This window comes from Nerophis ophidion, linkage group LG09 (assembly GCF_033978795.1).
Source record: "Nerophis ophidion isolate RoL-2023_Sa linkage group LG09, RoL_Noph_v1.0, whole genome shotgun sequence".
NCBI classification, from domain to species: domain Eukaryota; kingdom Metazoa; phylum Chordata; class Actinopteri; order Syngnathiformes; family Syngnathidae; genus Nerophis; species Nerophis ophidion.
In genome coordinates, this window is record NC_084619.1 from 47,404,803 (window position 1) to 47,424,236 (window position 19,434).

Below are 19,434 nucleotides of genomic sequence, written 5' to 3' on the forward strand. Positions count from 1 at the left end.
GTTGTTTATAGGGCCACCCTCAGTGTGACCTGTGTAGCTGTTGATCAAATATGTCTTGCAATAGCACACGTGCGTCCTCAATAGCCAGATACAACATATAACTAGGCTTGCACGCTGTTTGTACAGGATGTGGGTGGCACTAAAGACACTGCCATCATGGCATCCCCTGAATGTTGTTGGTTGGGAGAAAATCGACATGAGTTCCAGAGAACGGATGCCCTGAAATTCAGGGTTCCGGGGAAAATTGGGAGCGTTGGCAAGTATGGTGCTGCCAAGCGCCGTTCATGCGTTCATATTAAACTTGCGGGCCGCACTAGCATTAAATTGTCATATCAGGCTGCGGGCCGCAAAATAACATCTCGCGGCCCGCAATTGGCCCATGGGCCGCATGTTTGAGACCCCTGATCTAAAGGATGTATAACGTAACCCCAGCCTCTACTGTAGCATCAATTCTATGCGCCTTATAGTGCGTAGCGCCTTATATTTGAACAAAATATTAAATTGGCCATTCATTGAAGGTGCGCCTTATAATCCGGTGCGCCTTATTGTGCGGAAAATACGGTAGTTTTATTAAATTTTTTCTCAAACAGAAACCAGTAAAAACCAGAAACCAAAAAATCAGGGTCCAATGGGTCAATGATACAATGTGTCAGAGTACATAAGACAAGAGGACATAAATCAAATATGGTGATTTATGTTTAAGATTGTTAGTTTGTTAAATGGGTGTCAGCTGTTGGGTGCTATTAGTCGCTGTTTGTTTACATGGACTCGTTCTCGCAAGTTAACTCATGAAACGATGCAGTCACACACAAATATTTAGACATCCATGCTTTTCCAAGTTTTCATCTGTTTTGTGGTGGAGAATGACATCTGGACCACAATAGTTCAATATGTCTTGGAATTCCACCAAAGGATAATACTTGATATCACTTGAGAATTTTTGGGGGATAAAATATAGGGATCTATTCTATTGCTTAGTAGTGTTGTCATGATACCAATATATTGGAACCAGTACCAACATGTATTTCAATACTTTTGTAAATAAAAGTGACTTCACACACATAGGTGTGGAAATACCAAAAAACTAACTTCTTGAGAAATTTAGTGCATTGAAATGTAGTGATCAACGTTAGTAACAAACCATTTTAAGCAGCGTGTGTTTGTTAATCAAATGAAAAATTACTTTTCATGACATGTACTGGCAAAACGGTATACTGTACCATCACACTGATCTCCAGTGAGAGACACTTTGAAGCCTGGTCCACACTGGCATATGAAGGAGCCTTCAGTGTTCACACAGTGGCCCCTCGTGCAGACACGCGGATCCTGGCACTCGTCTACATCTGAACGGTTCAGAAATATAAACATGTATGCCACTTTTTATTTCATCTAAATGACCATTTATAATGTAATCCCTGTACCCAGCAGGTGCTGTATGTTACCGGAAGATTCTGCGCAAACATAAACTGAATGATTGACAGTGTTGACCTACCTACACACTGGCCTTCCCGTGCCAAGAACCCAGAATAGCAAGAACCACAGTTGTAACCTCCGGGTGTGTTGTTGCAGATACCTGACGAACACACCGTCCTGTTTGTGCATTCATCGACATCTAGGGAGGGAAAGTCATTATTAGTCATTCCGTTAGTCAGTTCCTCTCAGATTTTTTTTTTTTTAATATTGCAACCTTAAAAGCCTGAATTCGTGGGAGCTTTCACCAAAAATTGCAACAAAAGCTTGAAGCTTTTTTTTATTCACAACATTTAATCAATTTGTGATTTTATGAATGTGTTATTGATTTTTAAGTGTTCCTTAATAACGTAACCTCAAAAAGCACAGAATTTCAACAAAAATTGGAAAACAAATACTGTAATGATGTTTTACTCAATTTATACCGCACAGACCTTAAAAGATGATGTGATGTGATAATGATATGAAATTGTCATATGTATTATGTTGTAAGTATGTTCATTTTCGAAATAAACTAAGAAAGAAAGAAAGTGGACACTAGATGGCAGTGAAAGCACATACTCGGAGCTCATTGTGAAATTACTGTACTGTTTTATTTCATTGTAACTATTAAATAATTAGGGATGTCCAATAATGGCTTTTTGCCGATATCTGGTATTCTGATATTGTCCAACTCTTAATTACCGATACCGACATCAACCGATATCAAATCAAATTAAATCAACTTTATTTATAAAGGACAAGGTGGGAGGAGAGGGGGTAGCGGGGGGTGTATATTGTAGCGTCCCGGAAGAGTTAGTACTGCAAGGGATTCTGGGTATTTGCTCTCACAAAGTCTGCATGATTAACACTGTTTTTGGTGATGAAGGAATCTGTGGTTCCTACCCAGCCTATGTGATCACGTGACTGGCTTAGATTGATACTATTTTGATCATATCTATTCATTCACAAACTTTTTGTGTCATGAATCAGATATATATGACAATAGCTTCAATATAGAGGCAACTTGTTTTTCCCCTCTACTGGTACTTTAAAATATGCCAACAAAAAATAGGCCGTACATTGGAAAACCTCGCTTAAAGTCAATGAGTTTGGTTCACCTCCCAAATGTTTTCAGAACTCTAGTGTTACGTTTTAAGTGTCACTTTTATGAATGAATGAGTTGAATCCGTCAAGAGGACCACAAACCCTGAAAAACTCATAAGTTTCATAAACCACGGCGGAAGAGGGAAGTTGTTATTGAGTTCAGGAAAGGCGACCATCAGCTTAGTTTGCTCTTTCAGCTATAAATCTGTTTGGCCTTGTGGTCGGGAAATTCTACAATGATACCACATAATGATAACTTAATGAAATATAACCACTACCTGGTATTTATATCGTAGTATGCAGCAAGGACATGGCGCGTGTGGCAAGGAGGTGCAGATTTTAGGAACAGTCCATTTCCTCCAACTTTTAGCTCCCTTGATTTTTGAGCCGTTAATCAGCGGCTTTCCTAAACCGCACAATAATGTCTTTCACTTAAATAGATGCATTTTCCATGAATTTGTACTCATCGTCTGTTTTTATTCTTCACTTCGCCAGTCGAACATTATCCTCGAAATGCGTACAAGGTCGCCGTCCTTATAAATAAATGATAAATGGGTTGTACTTGTATAGCGCTTTTCTACCTTCAAGGTACTCAAAGCGCTTTGACACAACTTCCACATTTACCCATTCACACACACATTCACACACTGATGGAGGGAGCTGCCATGCAAGGCGCCAACCAGCACCCATCAGGAGCAAGGGTGAAGTGTCTTGCTCAGGACACAACGGACATGACGAGGTTGGTACTAGGTGGGATTTGAACCAGGGACCCTCGGGTTGCGCACGGCCACTCTCCCACTGCGCCACGCCGTCCCGGGGCAACCATACGCAGATCAAGCATTGTGTTTAGTGCCCAGCGAGCTGTGGGCAGGCTTGTTTTGCACAAAGAAGCGCATGTGAAATGTCAATTAGCGTGTTATATGAAATTTTAACCCAAACATATTCCTAACCCCTTTCTGCTCAGTCACTGACAAAAATCTAATGAAAAATTCCCCTGGATATTCACAATGTCCCCCGCAGCGCATAACTTTAGTGCTGGGCTTGTAAGCAGTCGGGATGGAATGACAGAGATGTGTCAAGAAGATGTAAAAATTCAAGTTTTCAAAATGATAACATTGTTATTTTATTGAACAATTTTACTTTCCATGAATTAGTTTTAGTACATAACCTGCATCAAATTAAATTAAAGTTTGATTAAAATTGTATGACAAATGTTACACATAAATAAAAAAGAAAGAATGAACATTTAAAAAAAACGGAAGGGTCTCCAAAGAAATGTTTTGCTTGGGAACCCAATTTAGCCTAGATGGAGTATACCAGGGGTGTCAAACTTAAATACAGAGTGGGCCAAAATTTTAAACGGAACAAAGCCGCGGGCCAAGGTTGAACAAATTAACCTTTTAATAGGGACCCAAACAAGTTTTGCATTAAATATTGAACAAGCAAGGCTTATATAACTTTAGTGACATGCAAAATCCAGTTTCAAATAATACTAATAATAAATAAAAAAATAACAATGGCATATCAAATAAAATTTAAATAAAAATCTTATGCCTTTTTTTCTATTTGCAATCTTCTGAGGTAAATATCAATTTTTTTCCACAGGCTAATAATAAATTTGAAAATAAAATAACAATAATGAATGAACCAAACATTCAAGCCTTGAAGTAGCAAGAGAAAATGCATGAATAAAACGTTAATAATTGGTCAGTTTGCTGGAAGTTTCCCGGAAGAGTTAGTGCTGCAAGGGATCCTGGGTATCTGTTCTGTTGTGTTACGGTGCGGATGTTCACCCGAAATGTGTTTGTCATTCTTGTTTGGTGTGGGTTCACAGTGTGGCACATATTTGTAACAGTGCTAAAGTTGTTTATATGGCCACCCTCAGTGTGACCTGTATGGCTGTTGACCAAGTATGCTTGCATTCACTTGTGCGTGTGTGTAACAGCCACAAATATTATGTGACACGCTGTTAGTATGGAGGAAAAGCGGACGTGACAACAGGTTGTAGAGAACGCTAAAGGCAGTGCCTTAAATGCACGCCCCCAATATAGTTGTCCAGGTGGAAATCGGTAGAAATTCGGGAGTATGGTTGCCCCGGGAGATTTTTGGGAGGGGCACTGAACTTTGGGAGTCTACCGGGAAAATTAGGAGGGTTGGCAAGTATGAGTATTAGCGGTGAATGCGATGTTACAGTGGCACCGACGCTGTATAACACCGGCAGGCCTGCTCTAATGCTAAATTGATATTGCCTCAAGGGCCAAATTAAATTACACGGCGGGCCAAATTTGGCCCGCGGGCCAGAGTTTGACACCCATGGAGTATACAGTCTTCCTTCGCCACATTGCGTGGATTTTTTTACAATGTATTCAACATATTTTTGGCCGAAAAAAAAGCATTTTTAAGCATAATAACCGCTAAATTAATCAAAAATAGCAATACTACAATAGAGCAATAGAAAGAGACCAAACCAATCAAAGCGCACTGTCCAGTATTGTGGCCTCTGATTGGTCGAGCCTTAAACAGTATTACTATGTTGGATTAAACGAGGGTAAAATGGACTATGTGAGTATTATTTCTTGTCTACAATGCTCTTATAATGTAGATAAGTTATTTAGAAGCAAGGGTTTTATGCTCTAGCTCTGAACAAGGGTTTACTGTACAATGAAAAAATACGAACAACAAATCACGATTCAATTTGATTCTCACAATATATCATTTGGTATATACATAATAACAAAACATTTCAAAACAGGTTGCAGGTTACAAAAACTCCTCATGACTGCTGACGTATGACGTACACGCGCAGCAAGTAAGCGCAGAGATGGCCCAAAAAAATATTTTGTGCACAAGGTGGGTGTCTTCTAAGTTTGGACATTTTAAGTTCATAAAAAAGTAATAAAAACAATAATGCTAATGATGTTATTTGGACAAAGCTAAAAGTCAATGTAACGTGTTTGAAAAATTTCGGCCTAAAGTTTGACGCCCAAGCTCGATGACAGAGGAACCTGTTTAAGTCGATGATTGGCTCATGTCGACATAAGCAGTTGTTGACATAAGTGAAACTAGCCATAGCTTGTACATTTACTTTGCCACTGTGCAGAGACAAAAGTACAATGTGTGTTGATACAGCATTTCCCAAGCAATTCATTGAAATACTTTCTCTCCATTGTGTAAAATGTGAATGTTGCATTTTGTTAGTTGAGGAAAAGAAAATGCAAGAACGTCAGAGAAGTTTAAAACCACCAAAGAAGAAAGGATTTTTGCTTCCCCGCTGAAACTTTGAATCAAAGTTATACTTCTTTTCCTGTTGCTCCTCCCACCTCTCTTTACTTGTTTTTTATTGATTTTCACATCACCACTGATGTGCTTTTATGCAACATGTAATGTCCACAAAATGGTCAGCCATGTTTGTTGACATCGACTTTTTAGTAATTAGAAGAACAGAATGGACCTTGGTCGAAAAGGGTTCCACTTTATTTCTGACGTTTTTATAAAAGCAAGTTTTGAGGGAAAAAATATGTGCATTTAAATACAATTTTAAATATTTGAGCATGAAATTCTGACATTCAAACAGAATTTGTGTATGTATATTATTTGTCAGTTTAAATTATGAAAGCAAGACATTGTTTACTGGTATTACTCAAAATTCACAAGTGTGATTAATCTTGTTTCTATAAATTAATTGTGTAATTTTAGTAGTTAAATTGCAGGAGTTGTTTTAAGTTTTGTAGCAATAAAACAAAACAAAAACATTAACAAAAATGGAATAAGTTGAAATGTTGATACAGTGAAGTCAACCCCTACTACTATTTTACTATATAACTATTTAAACTAGTTATTTTATTATGTTTATTACTTAGTTACCACAGCAAAGATTATTGCACCGCAAGAGGCTTTATAGTGGATTTAAGTTAAAATCCTCAACCAGTTTTTTGGATTTATACTACATATTCATATGTACACTGAACAAAAATACAAACACACTTTTATTTTTTCTCCCATTTTTCATTAGTTGAACTGACACATCTAAAACGTTTACTATAAACGAAATACCTATTCCTCTCAAATGTTGTTCACAAATCTGTTTAAATCTATGTTAGTGAGCATTTGTTTTCTGCCAAGCTAATCCATCCCACTTCACAGCATCACTAATCAAGATGCTGATTAAACAGCCTGATTATTGAACAGGTTTGCCTTAGGCTGTCCACGATAAAAGGCCACTCTGAAATGTGCAATTTTAGCACACAGCACAATGTCAAGGATGTCGCACGATTTGAGGGTGGGTGGAATTGGTATGCTGACTGTAGGAATGTCCACGTGAGCTGTTGCCTGTGAATTAAATGTTTATTTCTGTACCATAAGCTGTCTCCAAGGGCGTTTCATAGAATTTGGCAGTACATCCATCCTGCCTCACAACCACAGACCATGTGTAACCACACCAGTCCAGGACCTCCACATGCAGCAGGTGCACCTATATGGTTGTCTGAGACCAACCACCCGGACAGCTGCTGTAACAATTGGTTTGCATAACAAAATAATTTCTACACAAACTGTGAGAAACTGTCTCAGGGAAGCTCATCTGCATGCTCCTTGTTGTCATCGGGGTATTGACCTGACTGCAGTTCGTCGTCATTACCAACTTGAGTGGGCAAATGCTCAAATTAAATGGCTGTTGAAGAGGTGTGCTCTTCATGGATGAATCCTGGTTTTCACTGTTCGGGGCAGATGGCAGACAGCGTGTGTGGCGTCATGTGGATGTCAACTTTGCGAATCGAGTGGCTCCCAAGTGCATTTTATTGATGGCATTTTGAATGCACAGAGATAGCAAGACGAGATCCTGAGGCCCATTGTTGTGCCATTCACCCGAGACCATCACCTCATGTTGCAGCTTGACAATGCACGGCCTCATATTGCAAGGATCTGCACACAATTCCTGGAAGCCAAAAACTTCACAGTTCTAGCATGGCCAGCATACTCACCGGACATGGCACCCATTGTGCATGTTTGGAATACTGTGGATCGGCGAATACGACACCATGTTCCAGTTCCTGCCAATATCCAGCAACTTTGCACAGCTATTGAAGGAAACTGGACCAACATTCCACAGGCCAAAATCAACAACCTGATCAACTCTAAGCAAAGGAGATGTGCTGCACTGCGGGAAGGCAAATGGTGATCACACCAGATACTGACTGCTTTTCTGACACCTCCAGAACCCAATAAAGCAAAACTGCGACCCCAAAAAGGGACAAGCGGTAATAAAATGGATGACTGGATGCTCATTTCATATTGGACTTTTATTGTGGGCAGCCTAAGGCACACCGGTGCAATAATCGCGCTGTTTAATCAGCATCTTGACACACCTATGAGGTGGGATGGATTATCTTGGCAAAGAAAAAATGCTCACAAACACAGATTTATTTAGATTTGTGAACAATATTTGAGAGGAATAGGTATTTTTGTGTGTACACTAAAAGTTCAACTCATGAAAAAAAGGAATATAAATAAAAGTGTTGCATTTATATTTTTATTCAGTATACATAGAATATACCCGTTTAAGTCGACCATGTTTATGTGGACAAACTAATCAGGTCCTGGTCCGATCCGTTCTTCATTAGGATGTTCTGGTGAGCATTTATGTGTCTACCAGCTGACTGTGTATGTTCATATACAGTATGGAGCTGCTTCACTAAGTTAATCATCACCTCCACTGCGGAAAATACACTACATGTAATACAAGTATTATTATCACTTGAAGGCGAGGCAAAACAAGTTATACGACATATAAGAACACGCTGGAGCAGACAAGAAGGCGTGCTAATCGCTTGTTAGAGAGAGGATAATATAACGATGCCTGCTGCTGTGTAGCGGCCAGGCATACACATAAGGGGAGAGCGGATCCATCCACAAATATGGAGGCCTTATAGCCTTATAATAATTATATAGTACACCTATATAATTATTATAGGTGTACTATAATTATTATTATTATTATAGTACACCAAAGGTACTATAATAATAATAATGATGATAAGTTTTATATCGCGATTTTTCATTGTTAGATACTCAAAGCGCTCACAGAGAAGTGAGACCCCATCATTCATTCACACCTGGTGGTGGTAAGCTACATATGTAGCCACAGCTGCCCTGGGGTAGACTGACGGAAGCGTGGCTGCCAGATTGCGCCTACGGCCCCTCCGACCACCACCTATCATTCATTCATCATTCATTGACCAGTGTGAGCGGCACCGGGGGCAAGGGTTAAATATCCTGCCCAAGGACACAACGGCAGCGATTTGGCTGTCAATAGGTGGGAAGCGAACCTGCAACCCTCAGGCTTCTGGCACGGCCGCTCTACCCACTCCGCCATGCCGCCCACCAAAGGTACTATCAGTATATAATCACTATTAGAATGATTAGATTGCTATTTTTATTTTAACAAAATCAGTTTTTGTCATTTTTGTTAACGTTTACAAATTCAGGGAATAATTCCATAGACACAGGAGGACATGGAGGGCAAAACCCTCAAGGAAACCCAAATAGTAGCATATATAGTAGTTTTTACTTCTGTTAAGTTATTGTGTACAGACAATTGTTTGTAATAAAAGAAAATAAGGAACTAGTTAAATATAGTGTAGATATTGTTGATATTGTCATCATAAATACATAAAAAATGTTTAGATTAGATTATATAGATTAGATTAGATAGTACTTTATTTATTCCTTCAGGAAAATTTAAATTTTCAGCACAACCCCATTCAAGATCTGACAAAACATTACAGGGAGACAGAACAGGATCGCTGACGGGTCTGCCGGCTTCTAGCGCCTCTTACAAAAAAGATGAGATACAGGTAAACAAGTGGGGGGGATGGGAGAAAAAAATAGAAGATCAAAATGAGATAAAATAAAAAAATTAAAAAATCGCTCTAAGCCTGGGCCAAGGGAAAAAAACAACAACAACTCATAGCCATAGCACACATCCCTCTTACTGTACATGTGTGTAAGAGGGACACATCAAACATCAAAGAACACAAAGGACATTAAAGACATTAAAGCAGCGGATACAACCAGACACTTCTACATACAGCTATGAATAAAAAGTAAAAGAAACATATACACTGTGGTAGTGTTTGTACATTTGATCGGTTTTGGCCGAGCCCACTAATGGACAATCGGAATCGGAATCAGTAGCATAAAACCCTGATCTGGCTAAATTCGAGCACCAAGCACCGTTTTAAGATTTGTTTTCACAATTTATGTAAATATTTCTTTAGTGACACAAATAATGTGGATTAAACATATTTGCTTTGGTGCCAAATAACAAACAGAACAAATTTAAAACCTACATTCGCAAACCTTTCTGACGGCTCAGACTATGGCTTAAATCCAGTATGACTACCTGACAAGACCAGCACCATGCACCCCAACGGACACTGGCAATGTTTGGGGGAAATTTGACATTTTAATCTTCTCAGTGGCGAGGCAGGAAGATTATGGTAAAATTCTATATGAAGCGCCACAACATTCATTAATTGACATTTTACATGCGCTTCTTCACACTTCATATTGCTATTTTCACGCGTGGGATCTGCATACAGGGAGGGGAGGCCCTGGTAATGATTCATGCAAAAAAAAACATACAGACAACGTGTGTCATCAAACATAAATCAAGTAATCAGTCAAAGAGAGCACATTCTGACACTCACCAACGCAACTGGTTCCGTATTCATCAGCCAGGAATCCTTGAGGACACACACACAGGAAACTCCCCTCCGAGTTTTGGCACAGACCACCAGAACACAAAGATGGGCTCTCCAAACACTCATCTACATCTGAACAACAAACACATTGTTTAGCACACGAAAATAATGTTTGTAAACGTCCCGGCGTTTTGTACTGACCCACACAGGAAGTCAGGGCTTCATTCAAGCGGTATCCGTCATGACAGTGGCAAGTGTAGCCTTCTACCTTGTTGTAACAAATCCCTTGACCGCAAATATACGGGTTGATCTGGCATTCGTCCACCTCTGTTTCATCAAAGGGACAACCAATGCAGTTAATACTAATCAACCAAAAGTGTCAAAATCAAAAACTGATCATGCATATTTTGTATTCTGCGTATTTAACACGAGAACTCCCGGATTTTTCGTAACCTTGCAATGCAATTTCCAGAGGTGAGCCGAATGGCTCTTAGTTCAAAAATTAACATTCAACGATCGACATTTTGTAAATCGAGCAATTACATTGGAATGTGGTGGACCACTCGGATGCCCAGACATGGGAAGGGCTATGCTTGAATGGAGGGAAGACTGCTACTGAGACTACGTTTACACTGCAGGCCAAAGTGGCCACAATAAAATTTTTCTTAAATCAGATTTTTTTCCAGCTGATTGTAAAAGTAAATTATAGTCTTTATCAGACTCCAGTATAAATGCGCTCAGGACCCAACGGCCTCGTTTACACGGCTCACCAATCTGATTTTTTGGCCCTCAAGTGATCCAGATCTGATTTTTTACAAAGTGCTTAAAATCTGATCTTTTGGCATCAGATTCAGGCCACTTCATTAAGTTTTCAAAATCCGAAACGTGTCTGATCTTTTCAAACATGACTTCAGTCTAAACGCAATGTGACCTGAATGTGATTGTTTTCGTCATCTTTGGGTGAGCTATGTCATTTGTGTGCGCCGGAAAGACGCAGTCGCCAGCGGAAATGGATATTTCAACACAACATCCGGTTTTGGTTTCTATTTAAGACGACCAAATTTTCGGTGCATCACTTGTCAATGGTGTGCAAATATTGGCTATATGTAATATGGCAATATAGATTTTGATTCAGAAGAAATAGTGATTGTTGAAAGACCGGAATTAAGGCTGTTGCGCGTTTGCTTACAAGTTAGTTGGAAAATAAAGCTCCTGTGGATCCACGCTTATGTCCTTGTCTCCCCTCTACTTAACAGCCATCAAAATATTACAACCCTACCAAATATATTACACTATATACATCTATTCCTACATGATATTACTTTCATTTACTGGCATGTGAAAAAACTAAATTTTTTAAGATGTTGCGGCTTTTATTTTATTTTGTAGTGGTCGTGTCTTTTTCCCGTTCAACTTCCTTTGTTTTCACTTTATCGAACTGTACATGCAAGTGATGTTGGGGCCACATTGGGGTCACAGACGTGTTTACACTGGAGTCTGATAAAAATCACATTTCTTGCAGTGTAAACAGTCAGCTAGAAAAAATCAGATCTAAAAAAAAATCAAATTTTGGCCTGCAGTGTAAACGTAGTCATTGTGGCCCCCAATGTGGCCTCGAAATCACTTGCATGTACAGTTCGATAAAGTAAAAACAAAGGAATTTGACCGCAAATATCTGATTTGAAGCACTTTGGAGTGTGTACACTGGCAAAATAAATCAGATCTGTGTCACTTTGTGTCAGATTTGGTGCAGTGAAAATGATGCCTGAGACTTCTTGTCTTGACTCTAACATGAGCTGTGAATATTTCTTGTCTGATTAAAATACTTTTTCTTATATAGTCCATGTTCAAGTGGATTTGTGCAAAACTGCCATTGCCTTTTTAGTTTAGGTTTTTAATTTATAGTGTTTTGATTTTTAAATGTTTTTTAATTTTTTTAATTTTCAGGCATGTGAGCACTCTTTGAGAAAAAAGAGGAAAACTTCTATCGACACAAAGTGCTGCCACACGAGCCCCGAAAGAACATTTTGAAAATCAATACTACATTTCTTGCAAAAGGTGGGTTGCAATCACGTGATCTAGAGGCACATTCCGGTACTTCTTGGTTTCAGGCGATGGGCTAAGCCGCCTCAGTGTGACTCGAAAACCGAAAATGCTCTGTAAGTGTTTGTATTAACCTGAGCAAGTCACTACACACACTTTCAGCTTCATTTATCGATATGAAGCTTAAAGCCTGGCTAAGGCTACGATACATTACCTGACTTGGGTGGAGGACAATATATTGAAATAAATGTTTCAAAACTACATTTAATCACTGGGGAAGTGTTTTAAATGAATATAAAAAAAATCAAATCATAATATGACATCTTTAATTAATAATACAAATATTAAGGGTGTCCTGATAAAACTGTTTCATTTCCAATACAATGCCGATTTTGGAAGATTGTATAGTGGCCAATGCCGATACTGATCTGATACAATATCAGCCCGAAATCATACATACTTTTATTATTTTGTAGGATACATATTAGAAAGGGTTTGATCAAGTAAAAAAAAGTCCAACAGAGAACAATGGTAGGTATAGAAACACTTGGTATTAACTGTCAGAAATGGACTTACGTTGTCTTTAAGTTGAATTGGAGTGGTAAAACTTTTTTTAGCAACCCCGAGTGGCCACAATAATTCATGAACATAAGCTTATGAAGTAGTAAATTCAATGACACAGACACTTTTATTACTGTACACTTTTGACTTGGAGAGTTGGTACGTGTAAGTAATATGTAGTTATTTTATGTACATTTAAAGAATACGATCCGACTTGAACTATAACTCGACTTCTAGCAATGTCTGGGAATACAACTTATTCATAACCCGAGGACCACCTTTATTCACGTGTCCCTCCAATGAGGAGTATTGCACAAAAACAACGTCGAGTAGCCAGAACAGGGAAATGTGATTACTGGGACAAAATCCTATTAGCGGTCTTGATGCTTCAAGAGAACAGTCAACAATAAAGACAAACAATAAAGAAAAAGTGTTACTCATACCTGCAGACTGGGTTGGAGCGATGTTCTGGCCTGCATTAGAAGGGAAAACCTCCACTGGAACAGGAGGAGAACTCTGCTCAACAACCTCTATCAAATTAAGAAAACACAAATGAAGAGATGCAATAATACTTTATTTATGATTAAACATGTGTGTTAACGGATGACCACATTGTATTCCACCAGGCAAACACCAATTGGTGCAGTTCAAGTGACATTGACAAAGGACATAATCTACTAAAGGTTTGCATGTACAAACCCCGTTTCCATATGAGTTGGGAAAATTGTGTTAGATGTAAATATAAACGGAATACAATGATTTGCAAATCATTTTCAACCCATATTCAGTTAAATGCACTACAAAGACAACACATTTGATGTTAAAACTAATAAACATTATATTTTGGCAAATAATCATTAACTTTAGAATTTAATGCCAGCAACACATGACAAATAAGTTGGTAAAGGTGGCAATAAATACTGATAAAGTTGAGGAATGCTCATCAAACACTTATTTGGAACATCCCACAGGTGTGCAGGCTAATTGGGAACAGGTAGGTGCCATGATTGGGTATAAAAGCAGTGTCCATGAAATGCTAAGTAATTCACAAAAGGATGGGGTGAGGGTGACTAATTTGTAAGCAAAAAGGGAAAACCTCCACGTGGCGCTCCAGACTATAATTGATAGCTGTGGTCTTACACAAATAATAAATGAACCGACGCATCGCAGCGGTAATACGATAGACCTAGTGCTTGTCAGAGGTATCACCGTTTCCAAAGTTATGATACTCCCGTATACTAAAGTAATGTCCGATCATTACCTTATAAAATTCGAAGTTCAGACTCATGTTCGGCAAGCTAATAATAATAATAACTGCTATTGCAGCCGCAACATTAATGCTGCCACAACGACGACTCTTGCTGACCTACTGCCCTCGGTAATGGCACCGTTCCCAAAGTATGTGGGCTCTATTGATAACCTCACTAACAACTTTAACAACGCCCTGCGCGAAACCATTGATAGTATAGCACCGCTGAAGTTAAAAAAGGCTCCAAAAAGGCATACGCCATGGTTTACTGAAGAAACTAGAGCTCAGAAATTATTATGTAGAAAGCTGGAACGCAAATGGTGCACGACTAAACTTGAGGTGCACCATCAAGCATGGAGTGATGGTTTAATAACTTATAAACGCATGCTTACCTTAGCTAAAACTAATTATTACTCAAATCTCATCCGCATTAATAAAAATGATCCAAAATTTTGTTTAGTACAGTAGCATCGCTAACCCAACAAGGGATTCCTTCCAGTAGCTCCACCCATTCGGCAGATAACTTTATGAAGTTCTTTAATAAGAAAATTGAACTTATTAGAAAGGAGATTAAAGACAATGCGTCCCAGCTACAACTGGGTTATAGTAACACAGATACGACTGTATATACGGCGGATACTGCAAATATCCAAAATAGTTTCTCTCGTTTTGATGAAATAACATTAGAAGGATTGTTACAACGTGTAAATGGAATAAAACAAACAACATGTTTACTTGACCAACTTCCTGGGAAACTTATCAAGGAGCTTTTTGTATTATTAGGTCCATCAGTGGTAAATATTATAAACGTATCACTTTCCTCGGGCACTGTTCCCCTAGCATTCAAAAAAGCGGTTATTCATCCTCTCCTTAAAAGACCTAACCTCGATCCTGACCTCATGGTAAACTACCGACCGGTGTCTCACCTTCCCTTTGTTTCGAAAATCCTCGAAAAAATTGTTGCAGAGCAGCTAAATGAACACTTAGCGTTTGACAATCTATGTGAAACCTTTCAATCCGGTTTCAGGGCAAATCACTCGACTGAGACAGCCCTCACAAAATTGACTAATGATCTATTGCTAACGATGGACTCTGATGCGTCATCTATGTTGCTGCTCCTCGATCTTAGCGCTGCTTTCGATACCGTCGATCATAATATTTTATTAGAGCATATCAAAACACGAATTGGTATGTCAGACTCAGCCCTGTCTTGGTTTAACTTTTATCTTACTGATAGGATGCAGTGCGTCTCCCATAACAGTGTGACCTCGGACTATGTTAAGGTAACGTGTGGAGTTCCCCAGGGTTCGGTCCTTGGCCCTGCACTCTTCAGCATCTACATGCTGCCGCTGGGTGACGTCATACGCAAATACGGTATTAGCTTTCACTGCTATGCTGATGACACCCAACTCTACATGCCCCTAAAGCTGACCAACACGCTGGACTGTAATCAGTTGGAAGCGTGTCTTAATGAAACTAAACAATGGATGTCCGCTAACTTTTTGCAACTTAACGCCAAAAAAACGGAAATGCTCATTATCGGTCCTGCTAGACACCGACCTCTATTTAATAATACAACTTTAACATTTGACAACCAAATAATAAAACAAGGTGACTCGGTAAAAAATCTGGGTATTATCTTCGACCCAACTCTCTCCTTTGAGGCACACATTAAAAGCGTTACTAAAACGGCCTTCTTTCATCTCCGTAATATCGCTAAAATTCGCTCCATTTTGTCCACTAAAGACGCCGAGATCATTATCCATGCGTTTGTTACGTCTCGTCTCGATTACTGTAACGTATTATTTTCGGGTCTCCCCATGTCTGGCATTAAAAGATTACAGTTGGTACAAAATGCGGCTGCTAGACTTTTGACAAGAACAAGAAAGTTTGATCATATTACGCCTGTACTGGCTCACCTGCACTGGCTTCCTGTGCACTTAAGATGTGACTTTAAGGTTTTACTAATTACGTTTAAAATACTACACGGTCTAGCTCCAGCCTATCTTGCCGATTGTATTGTACCATATGTCCCGGCAAGAAATCTGCGTTCAAAAGACTCCGGCTTATTAGTGATTCCTAGAGCCCCAAAAAAGTCTGCGGGCTATAGAGCATTTTCCGTTCGGGCTCCAGTACTCTGGAATGCCCTCCCGGTAACAGTTCGAGATGCTACCTCAGTAGAAGCATTTAAGTCTCACCTTAAAACTCATCTGTATACTCTAGCCTTTAAATAGACCTCCTTTTTAGACCAGTTGATCTGCCGCTTCTTTTCTTTCTCCTATGTCCCCCCCTCCATTGTGGAGGGGGTCCGGTCCGATGACCATGGATGAAGTACTGGCTGTCCAGAGTCGAGACCCAGGATGGACCACTCGTCGGGACCCAGGATGGACCGCTCGCCTGTATCGGTTGGGGACATCTGTACGTTGCTGATCCGCCTCCGCTTGAGATGGTCTCCTGTGGACGGGACTCTCGCTGCTGTCTTGGATCCGCTTGAACTGAACTCTCGCGGCTGTGTTGGAGCCACTATGGATTGAACTTTCACAGTATCATGTTAGACCCGCTCGACATCCATTGTTTTCGGTCCCCTAGAGGGGGGGGGTTGCCCACATCTGAGGTCCTTTCCAAGGTTTCTCATAGTCAGCATTGTCACTGGCGTCCCACTGGATATGAATTCTCCCTGCCCACTGGGTGTGAGTTTTCCTTGCCCTATTGTGGGTTCTTCCGAGGATGTTGTAGTCGTAATGATTTGTGCAGTCCTTTGAGACATTTGTGATTTGGGCTATATAAATAAACATTGATTGATTGATTGATTGATAAAAGCAGCTTTCATGAAATGCTAAGTAATTTACAAACAAGGATGGGGCGAGGGTCACCAATTTGTAAGCAAATTGTTGAAAAGTTTTAGAACAACATTTCTTAACGAGCTATTGCAAGGAATTTAGGGATTTTACCATTTACGGTCCGTACAATTATCAAAAGGTTCAGAGAATCTTGAGAAATCACTGCACGTAAGCGATGATATTATGGATCTTTGATCCCTCAGGTGGTACTGCATCAAAAACCGACATCAGTGTGTAAAGGATATCACCACATGGGCTCAGGAACACTTCAGAAAACCACTGTCAGTAACTACAGTTGGTCGCTACATCTGTAAATGCAAGTTAAAACTCTACTATGCGAAGCGAATGCCATTTATCAACAACACATAGGAACGCCACCGGCTTCGCTGGGCCCGATTTCATCGAAGATGGACTGATGCAAAGGGGAAAAGTGTTCTGTGGTCTGACGAGTCCACATTTCAAATTATATTTGGAAACTGTGGACGTGGTGTCCTCCGGCACAAAGAGGAAAATAGCCATCCGGATTGTTATAGGCGCAAAGTTCAAAAGCCAGCATATGTGATGGTATGGGGGTGTATTAGTGCCCAGAGCATGGGTAACTTACACACCTGTGAAGGCACCATAAATGCTGAATGATCCATATAAGTTTTGGAGCAACATATGTTGTCATCCAAGCAACGTTATCATGGACGTCCCTGCTTATTTCAGCAAAACAATGCCAAGCTATGTGTTAAAACAGCGTGGCTTCGTAGTAAAAGAGTGTGGGTACTTTCCTTGCCCGCCTGCAGTCCAGACATGTCTCCCATCGAAAATGTGTGGTGCATTATGAAGCGTAAAATACGACAGCGGAGAACCCGGACTGATGAACAACTAAAGTTCTACATAAAACAAGAATGGGAAAGAATTCCACTTTCAAAGCTTCAAAAATTAGTATCCTCAGTTCCCAAACGTTTATTGAGTGTTGTTAAAAGAAAATGTGATGTAAAACAGTGGTGAACATGCCCTTTCCCAACTACTTTCGCACGTGTTGCAGCCATGAAATTCTAAGTTAATTATTATTTGCCAAAAAAAAAAAAAGTTTATGGGTTTGAACTTTAAATATCTTGTCTTTGTAGTGCATTCAATTGAATATGGGTTGAAAAGGATTTGCAAATCATTGCATTCCGTTTATATTTACATCTAACCAAATTCCCAACTCATATGGAAATGGGTTTTGTAAGAAAACACGAGCAGACTTGATAGAACATGCATGTCTTCGAAAATATAATTCACAAATCTGATTGACTAAGCTTATGCACAGAGTATTGAGTCTTTTAAGTGAGAAAAATAAGGGGCACGATCCATTTAGCGTGTCTGTCTTAAGGAATATCCACTATATGTGCTAATATATCAGAACGCCAACAATACTGGTAAAACAAAATCCAAATTCAACTATTTAGTGCACACAGTGTAATTTATCAAGACTAAAGCATGGTGCATACTTTTGCGTCACCAAACCTGCGTAAGTGACGCCGTGTTGCCCCCTACCACTGCTTCCCTTTACTACAAACCTAGCGTGCACCTCCCAAAAAACCCAGGTTTGTGTCGCCGGAGGCGGAGCTGTGATTGGTCAGCTTTTGAAAAGTGTACCCGACCACACGAGCGCAGACTTTGTGATTGAAATGCACAAATGATTGAATGAAATAAAGTAACAGTGATTAAACATTTGCTTATTGTGTATTTTATATCTCAGTGCGTTCTAAAAAATAATCCTGAGTGTGTCGTTTTTCAGTTTATTGTGTTTCTGTTGCATCCAGAAGAAAGTCACAAAGAACGACACTCTTTTTAAATTGTATTGCCAACATCAATAGTACATGACCATACATATTAACATCAATTGGTCGTTATAATAGTGATTTACAAGTTTTGTTTATTTTCAATTACATGATAGCTCTCTTTTGTCCTGTGTCCTAAACGGCCAAAGGGCGTTGTGAATAATAATAGCGTCCTTTTCCGCGACTCATTCATAAGTTGTATGGTCCGTCTTTACAAACCTATTTTCGTCTGGTTTATTAGTAAATCGTATAATAAAAGTAAACTGAAGATTGTCTGAATGAATAGTTCCAGTTTAGACAAATATATCAATGTTGTGTTGATGATACCCTTTACAAGAAGTAATTATCTAGTCAACGACAGCTGAGGTTGCTCCTTCAGGACACACTGCCCCTTTGTGTTTTGGAAGAGAATTGCAAGGCGGGCGCCACCCCCCACAGAAAAACTATAAATCAAACAAGGCGCCGCCAGAGCGACAAAAGCTGTGCGACGCCAGAGTATATTCCAACCTTACGGCTGTGTTTCTTAACCATAGGCTATATTTTGGCCATGAGCGGCCCCATGAGGGATGTCAAAAAATATCTGGTTCTCAGCTGTAGCCTGTATGGGTTGTAGCGATGCTTAGTTGTAATACACTTTTACACCACTAGAGGCAGTATTGACTATTTCAAAC

General features: G+C 39.6%; 1 protein-coding gene across 3 annotated transcripts in view; it reads right to left on the bottom strand.

The window, feature by feature from the left end:
* Nucleotides 1–19,434, bottom strand: part of ltbp1 (latent transforming growth factor beta binding protein 1) — a 288,869-nt gene that overhangs the window by 69,822 nt on the left and 199,613 nt on the right. For all 3 annotated transcript variants that reach the window (XR_009808158.1, XM_061911089.1, XM_061911090.1), the window contains 5 exons: nt 13,304–13,390; nt 10,458–10,583; nt 10,263–10,388; nt 1,493–1,612; nt 1,221–1,343 (listed from right to left, as the gene is read on the bottom strand). Coding sequence is in view for 2 of the 3 variants with exons in the window: in XM_061911089.1 (XP_061767073.1) it covers nt 1,221–1,343; nt 1,493–1,612; nt 10,263–10,388; nt 10,458–10,583; nt 13,304–13,390 (582 nt within the window). In the remaining variant the exon portion in view is untranslated. The remainder of the gene's footprint in view (nt 1–1,220; nt 1,344–1,492; nt 1,613–10,262; nt 10,389–10,457; nt 10,584–13,303; nt 13,391–19,434) is intronic.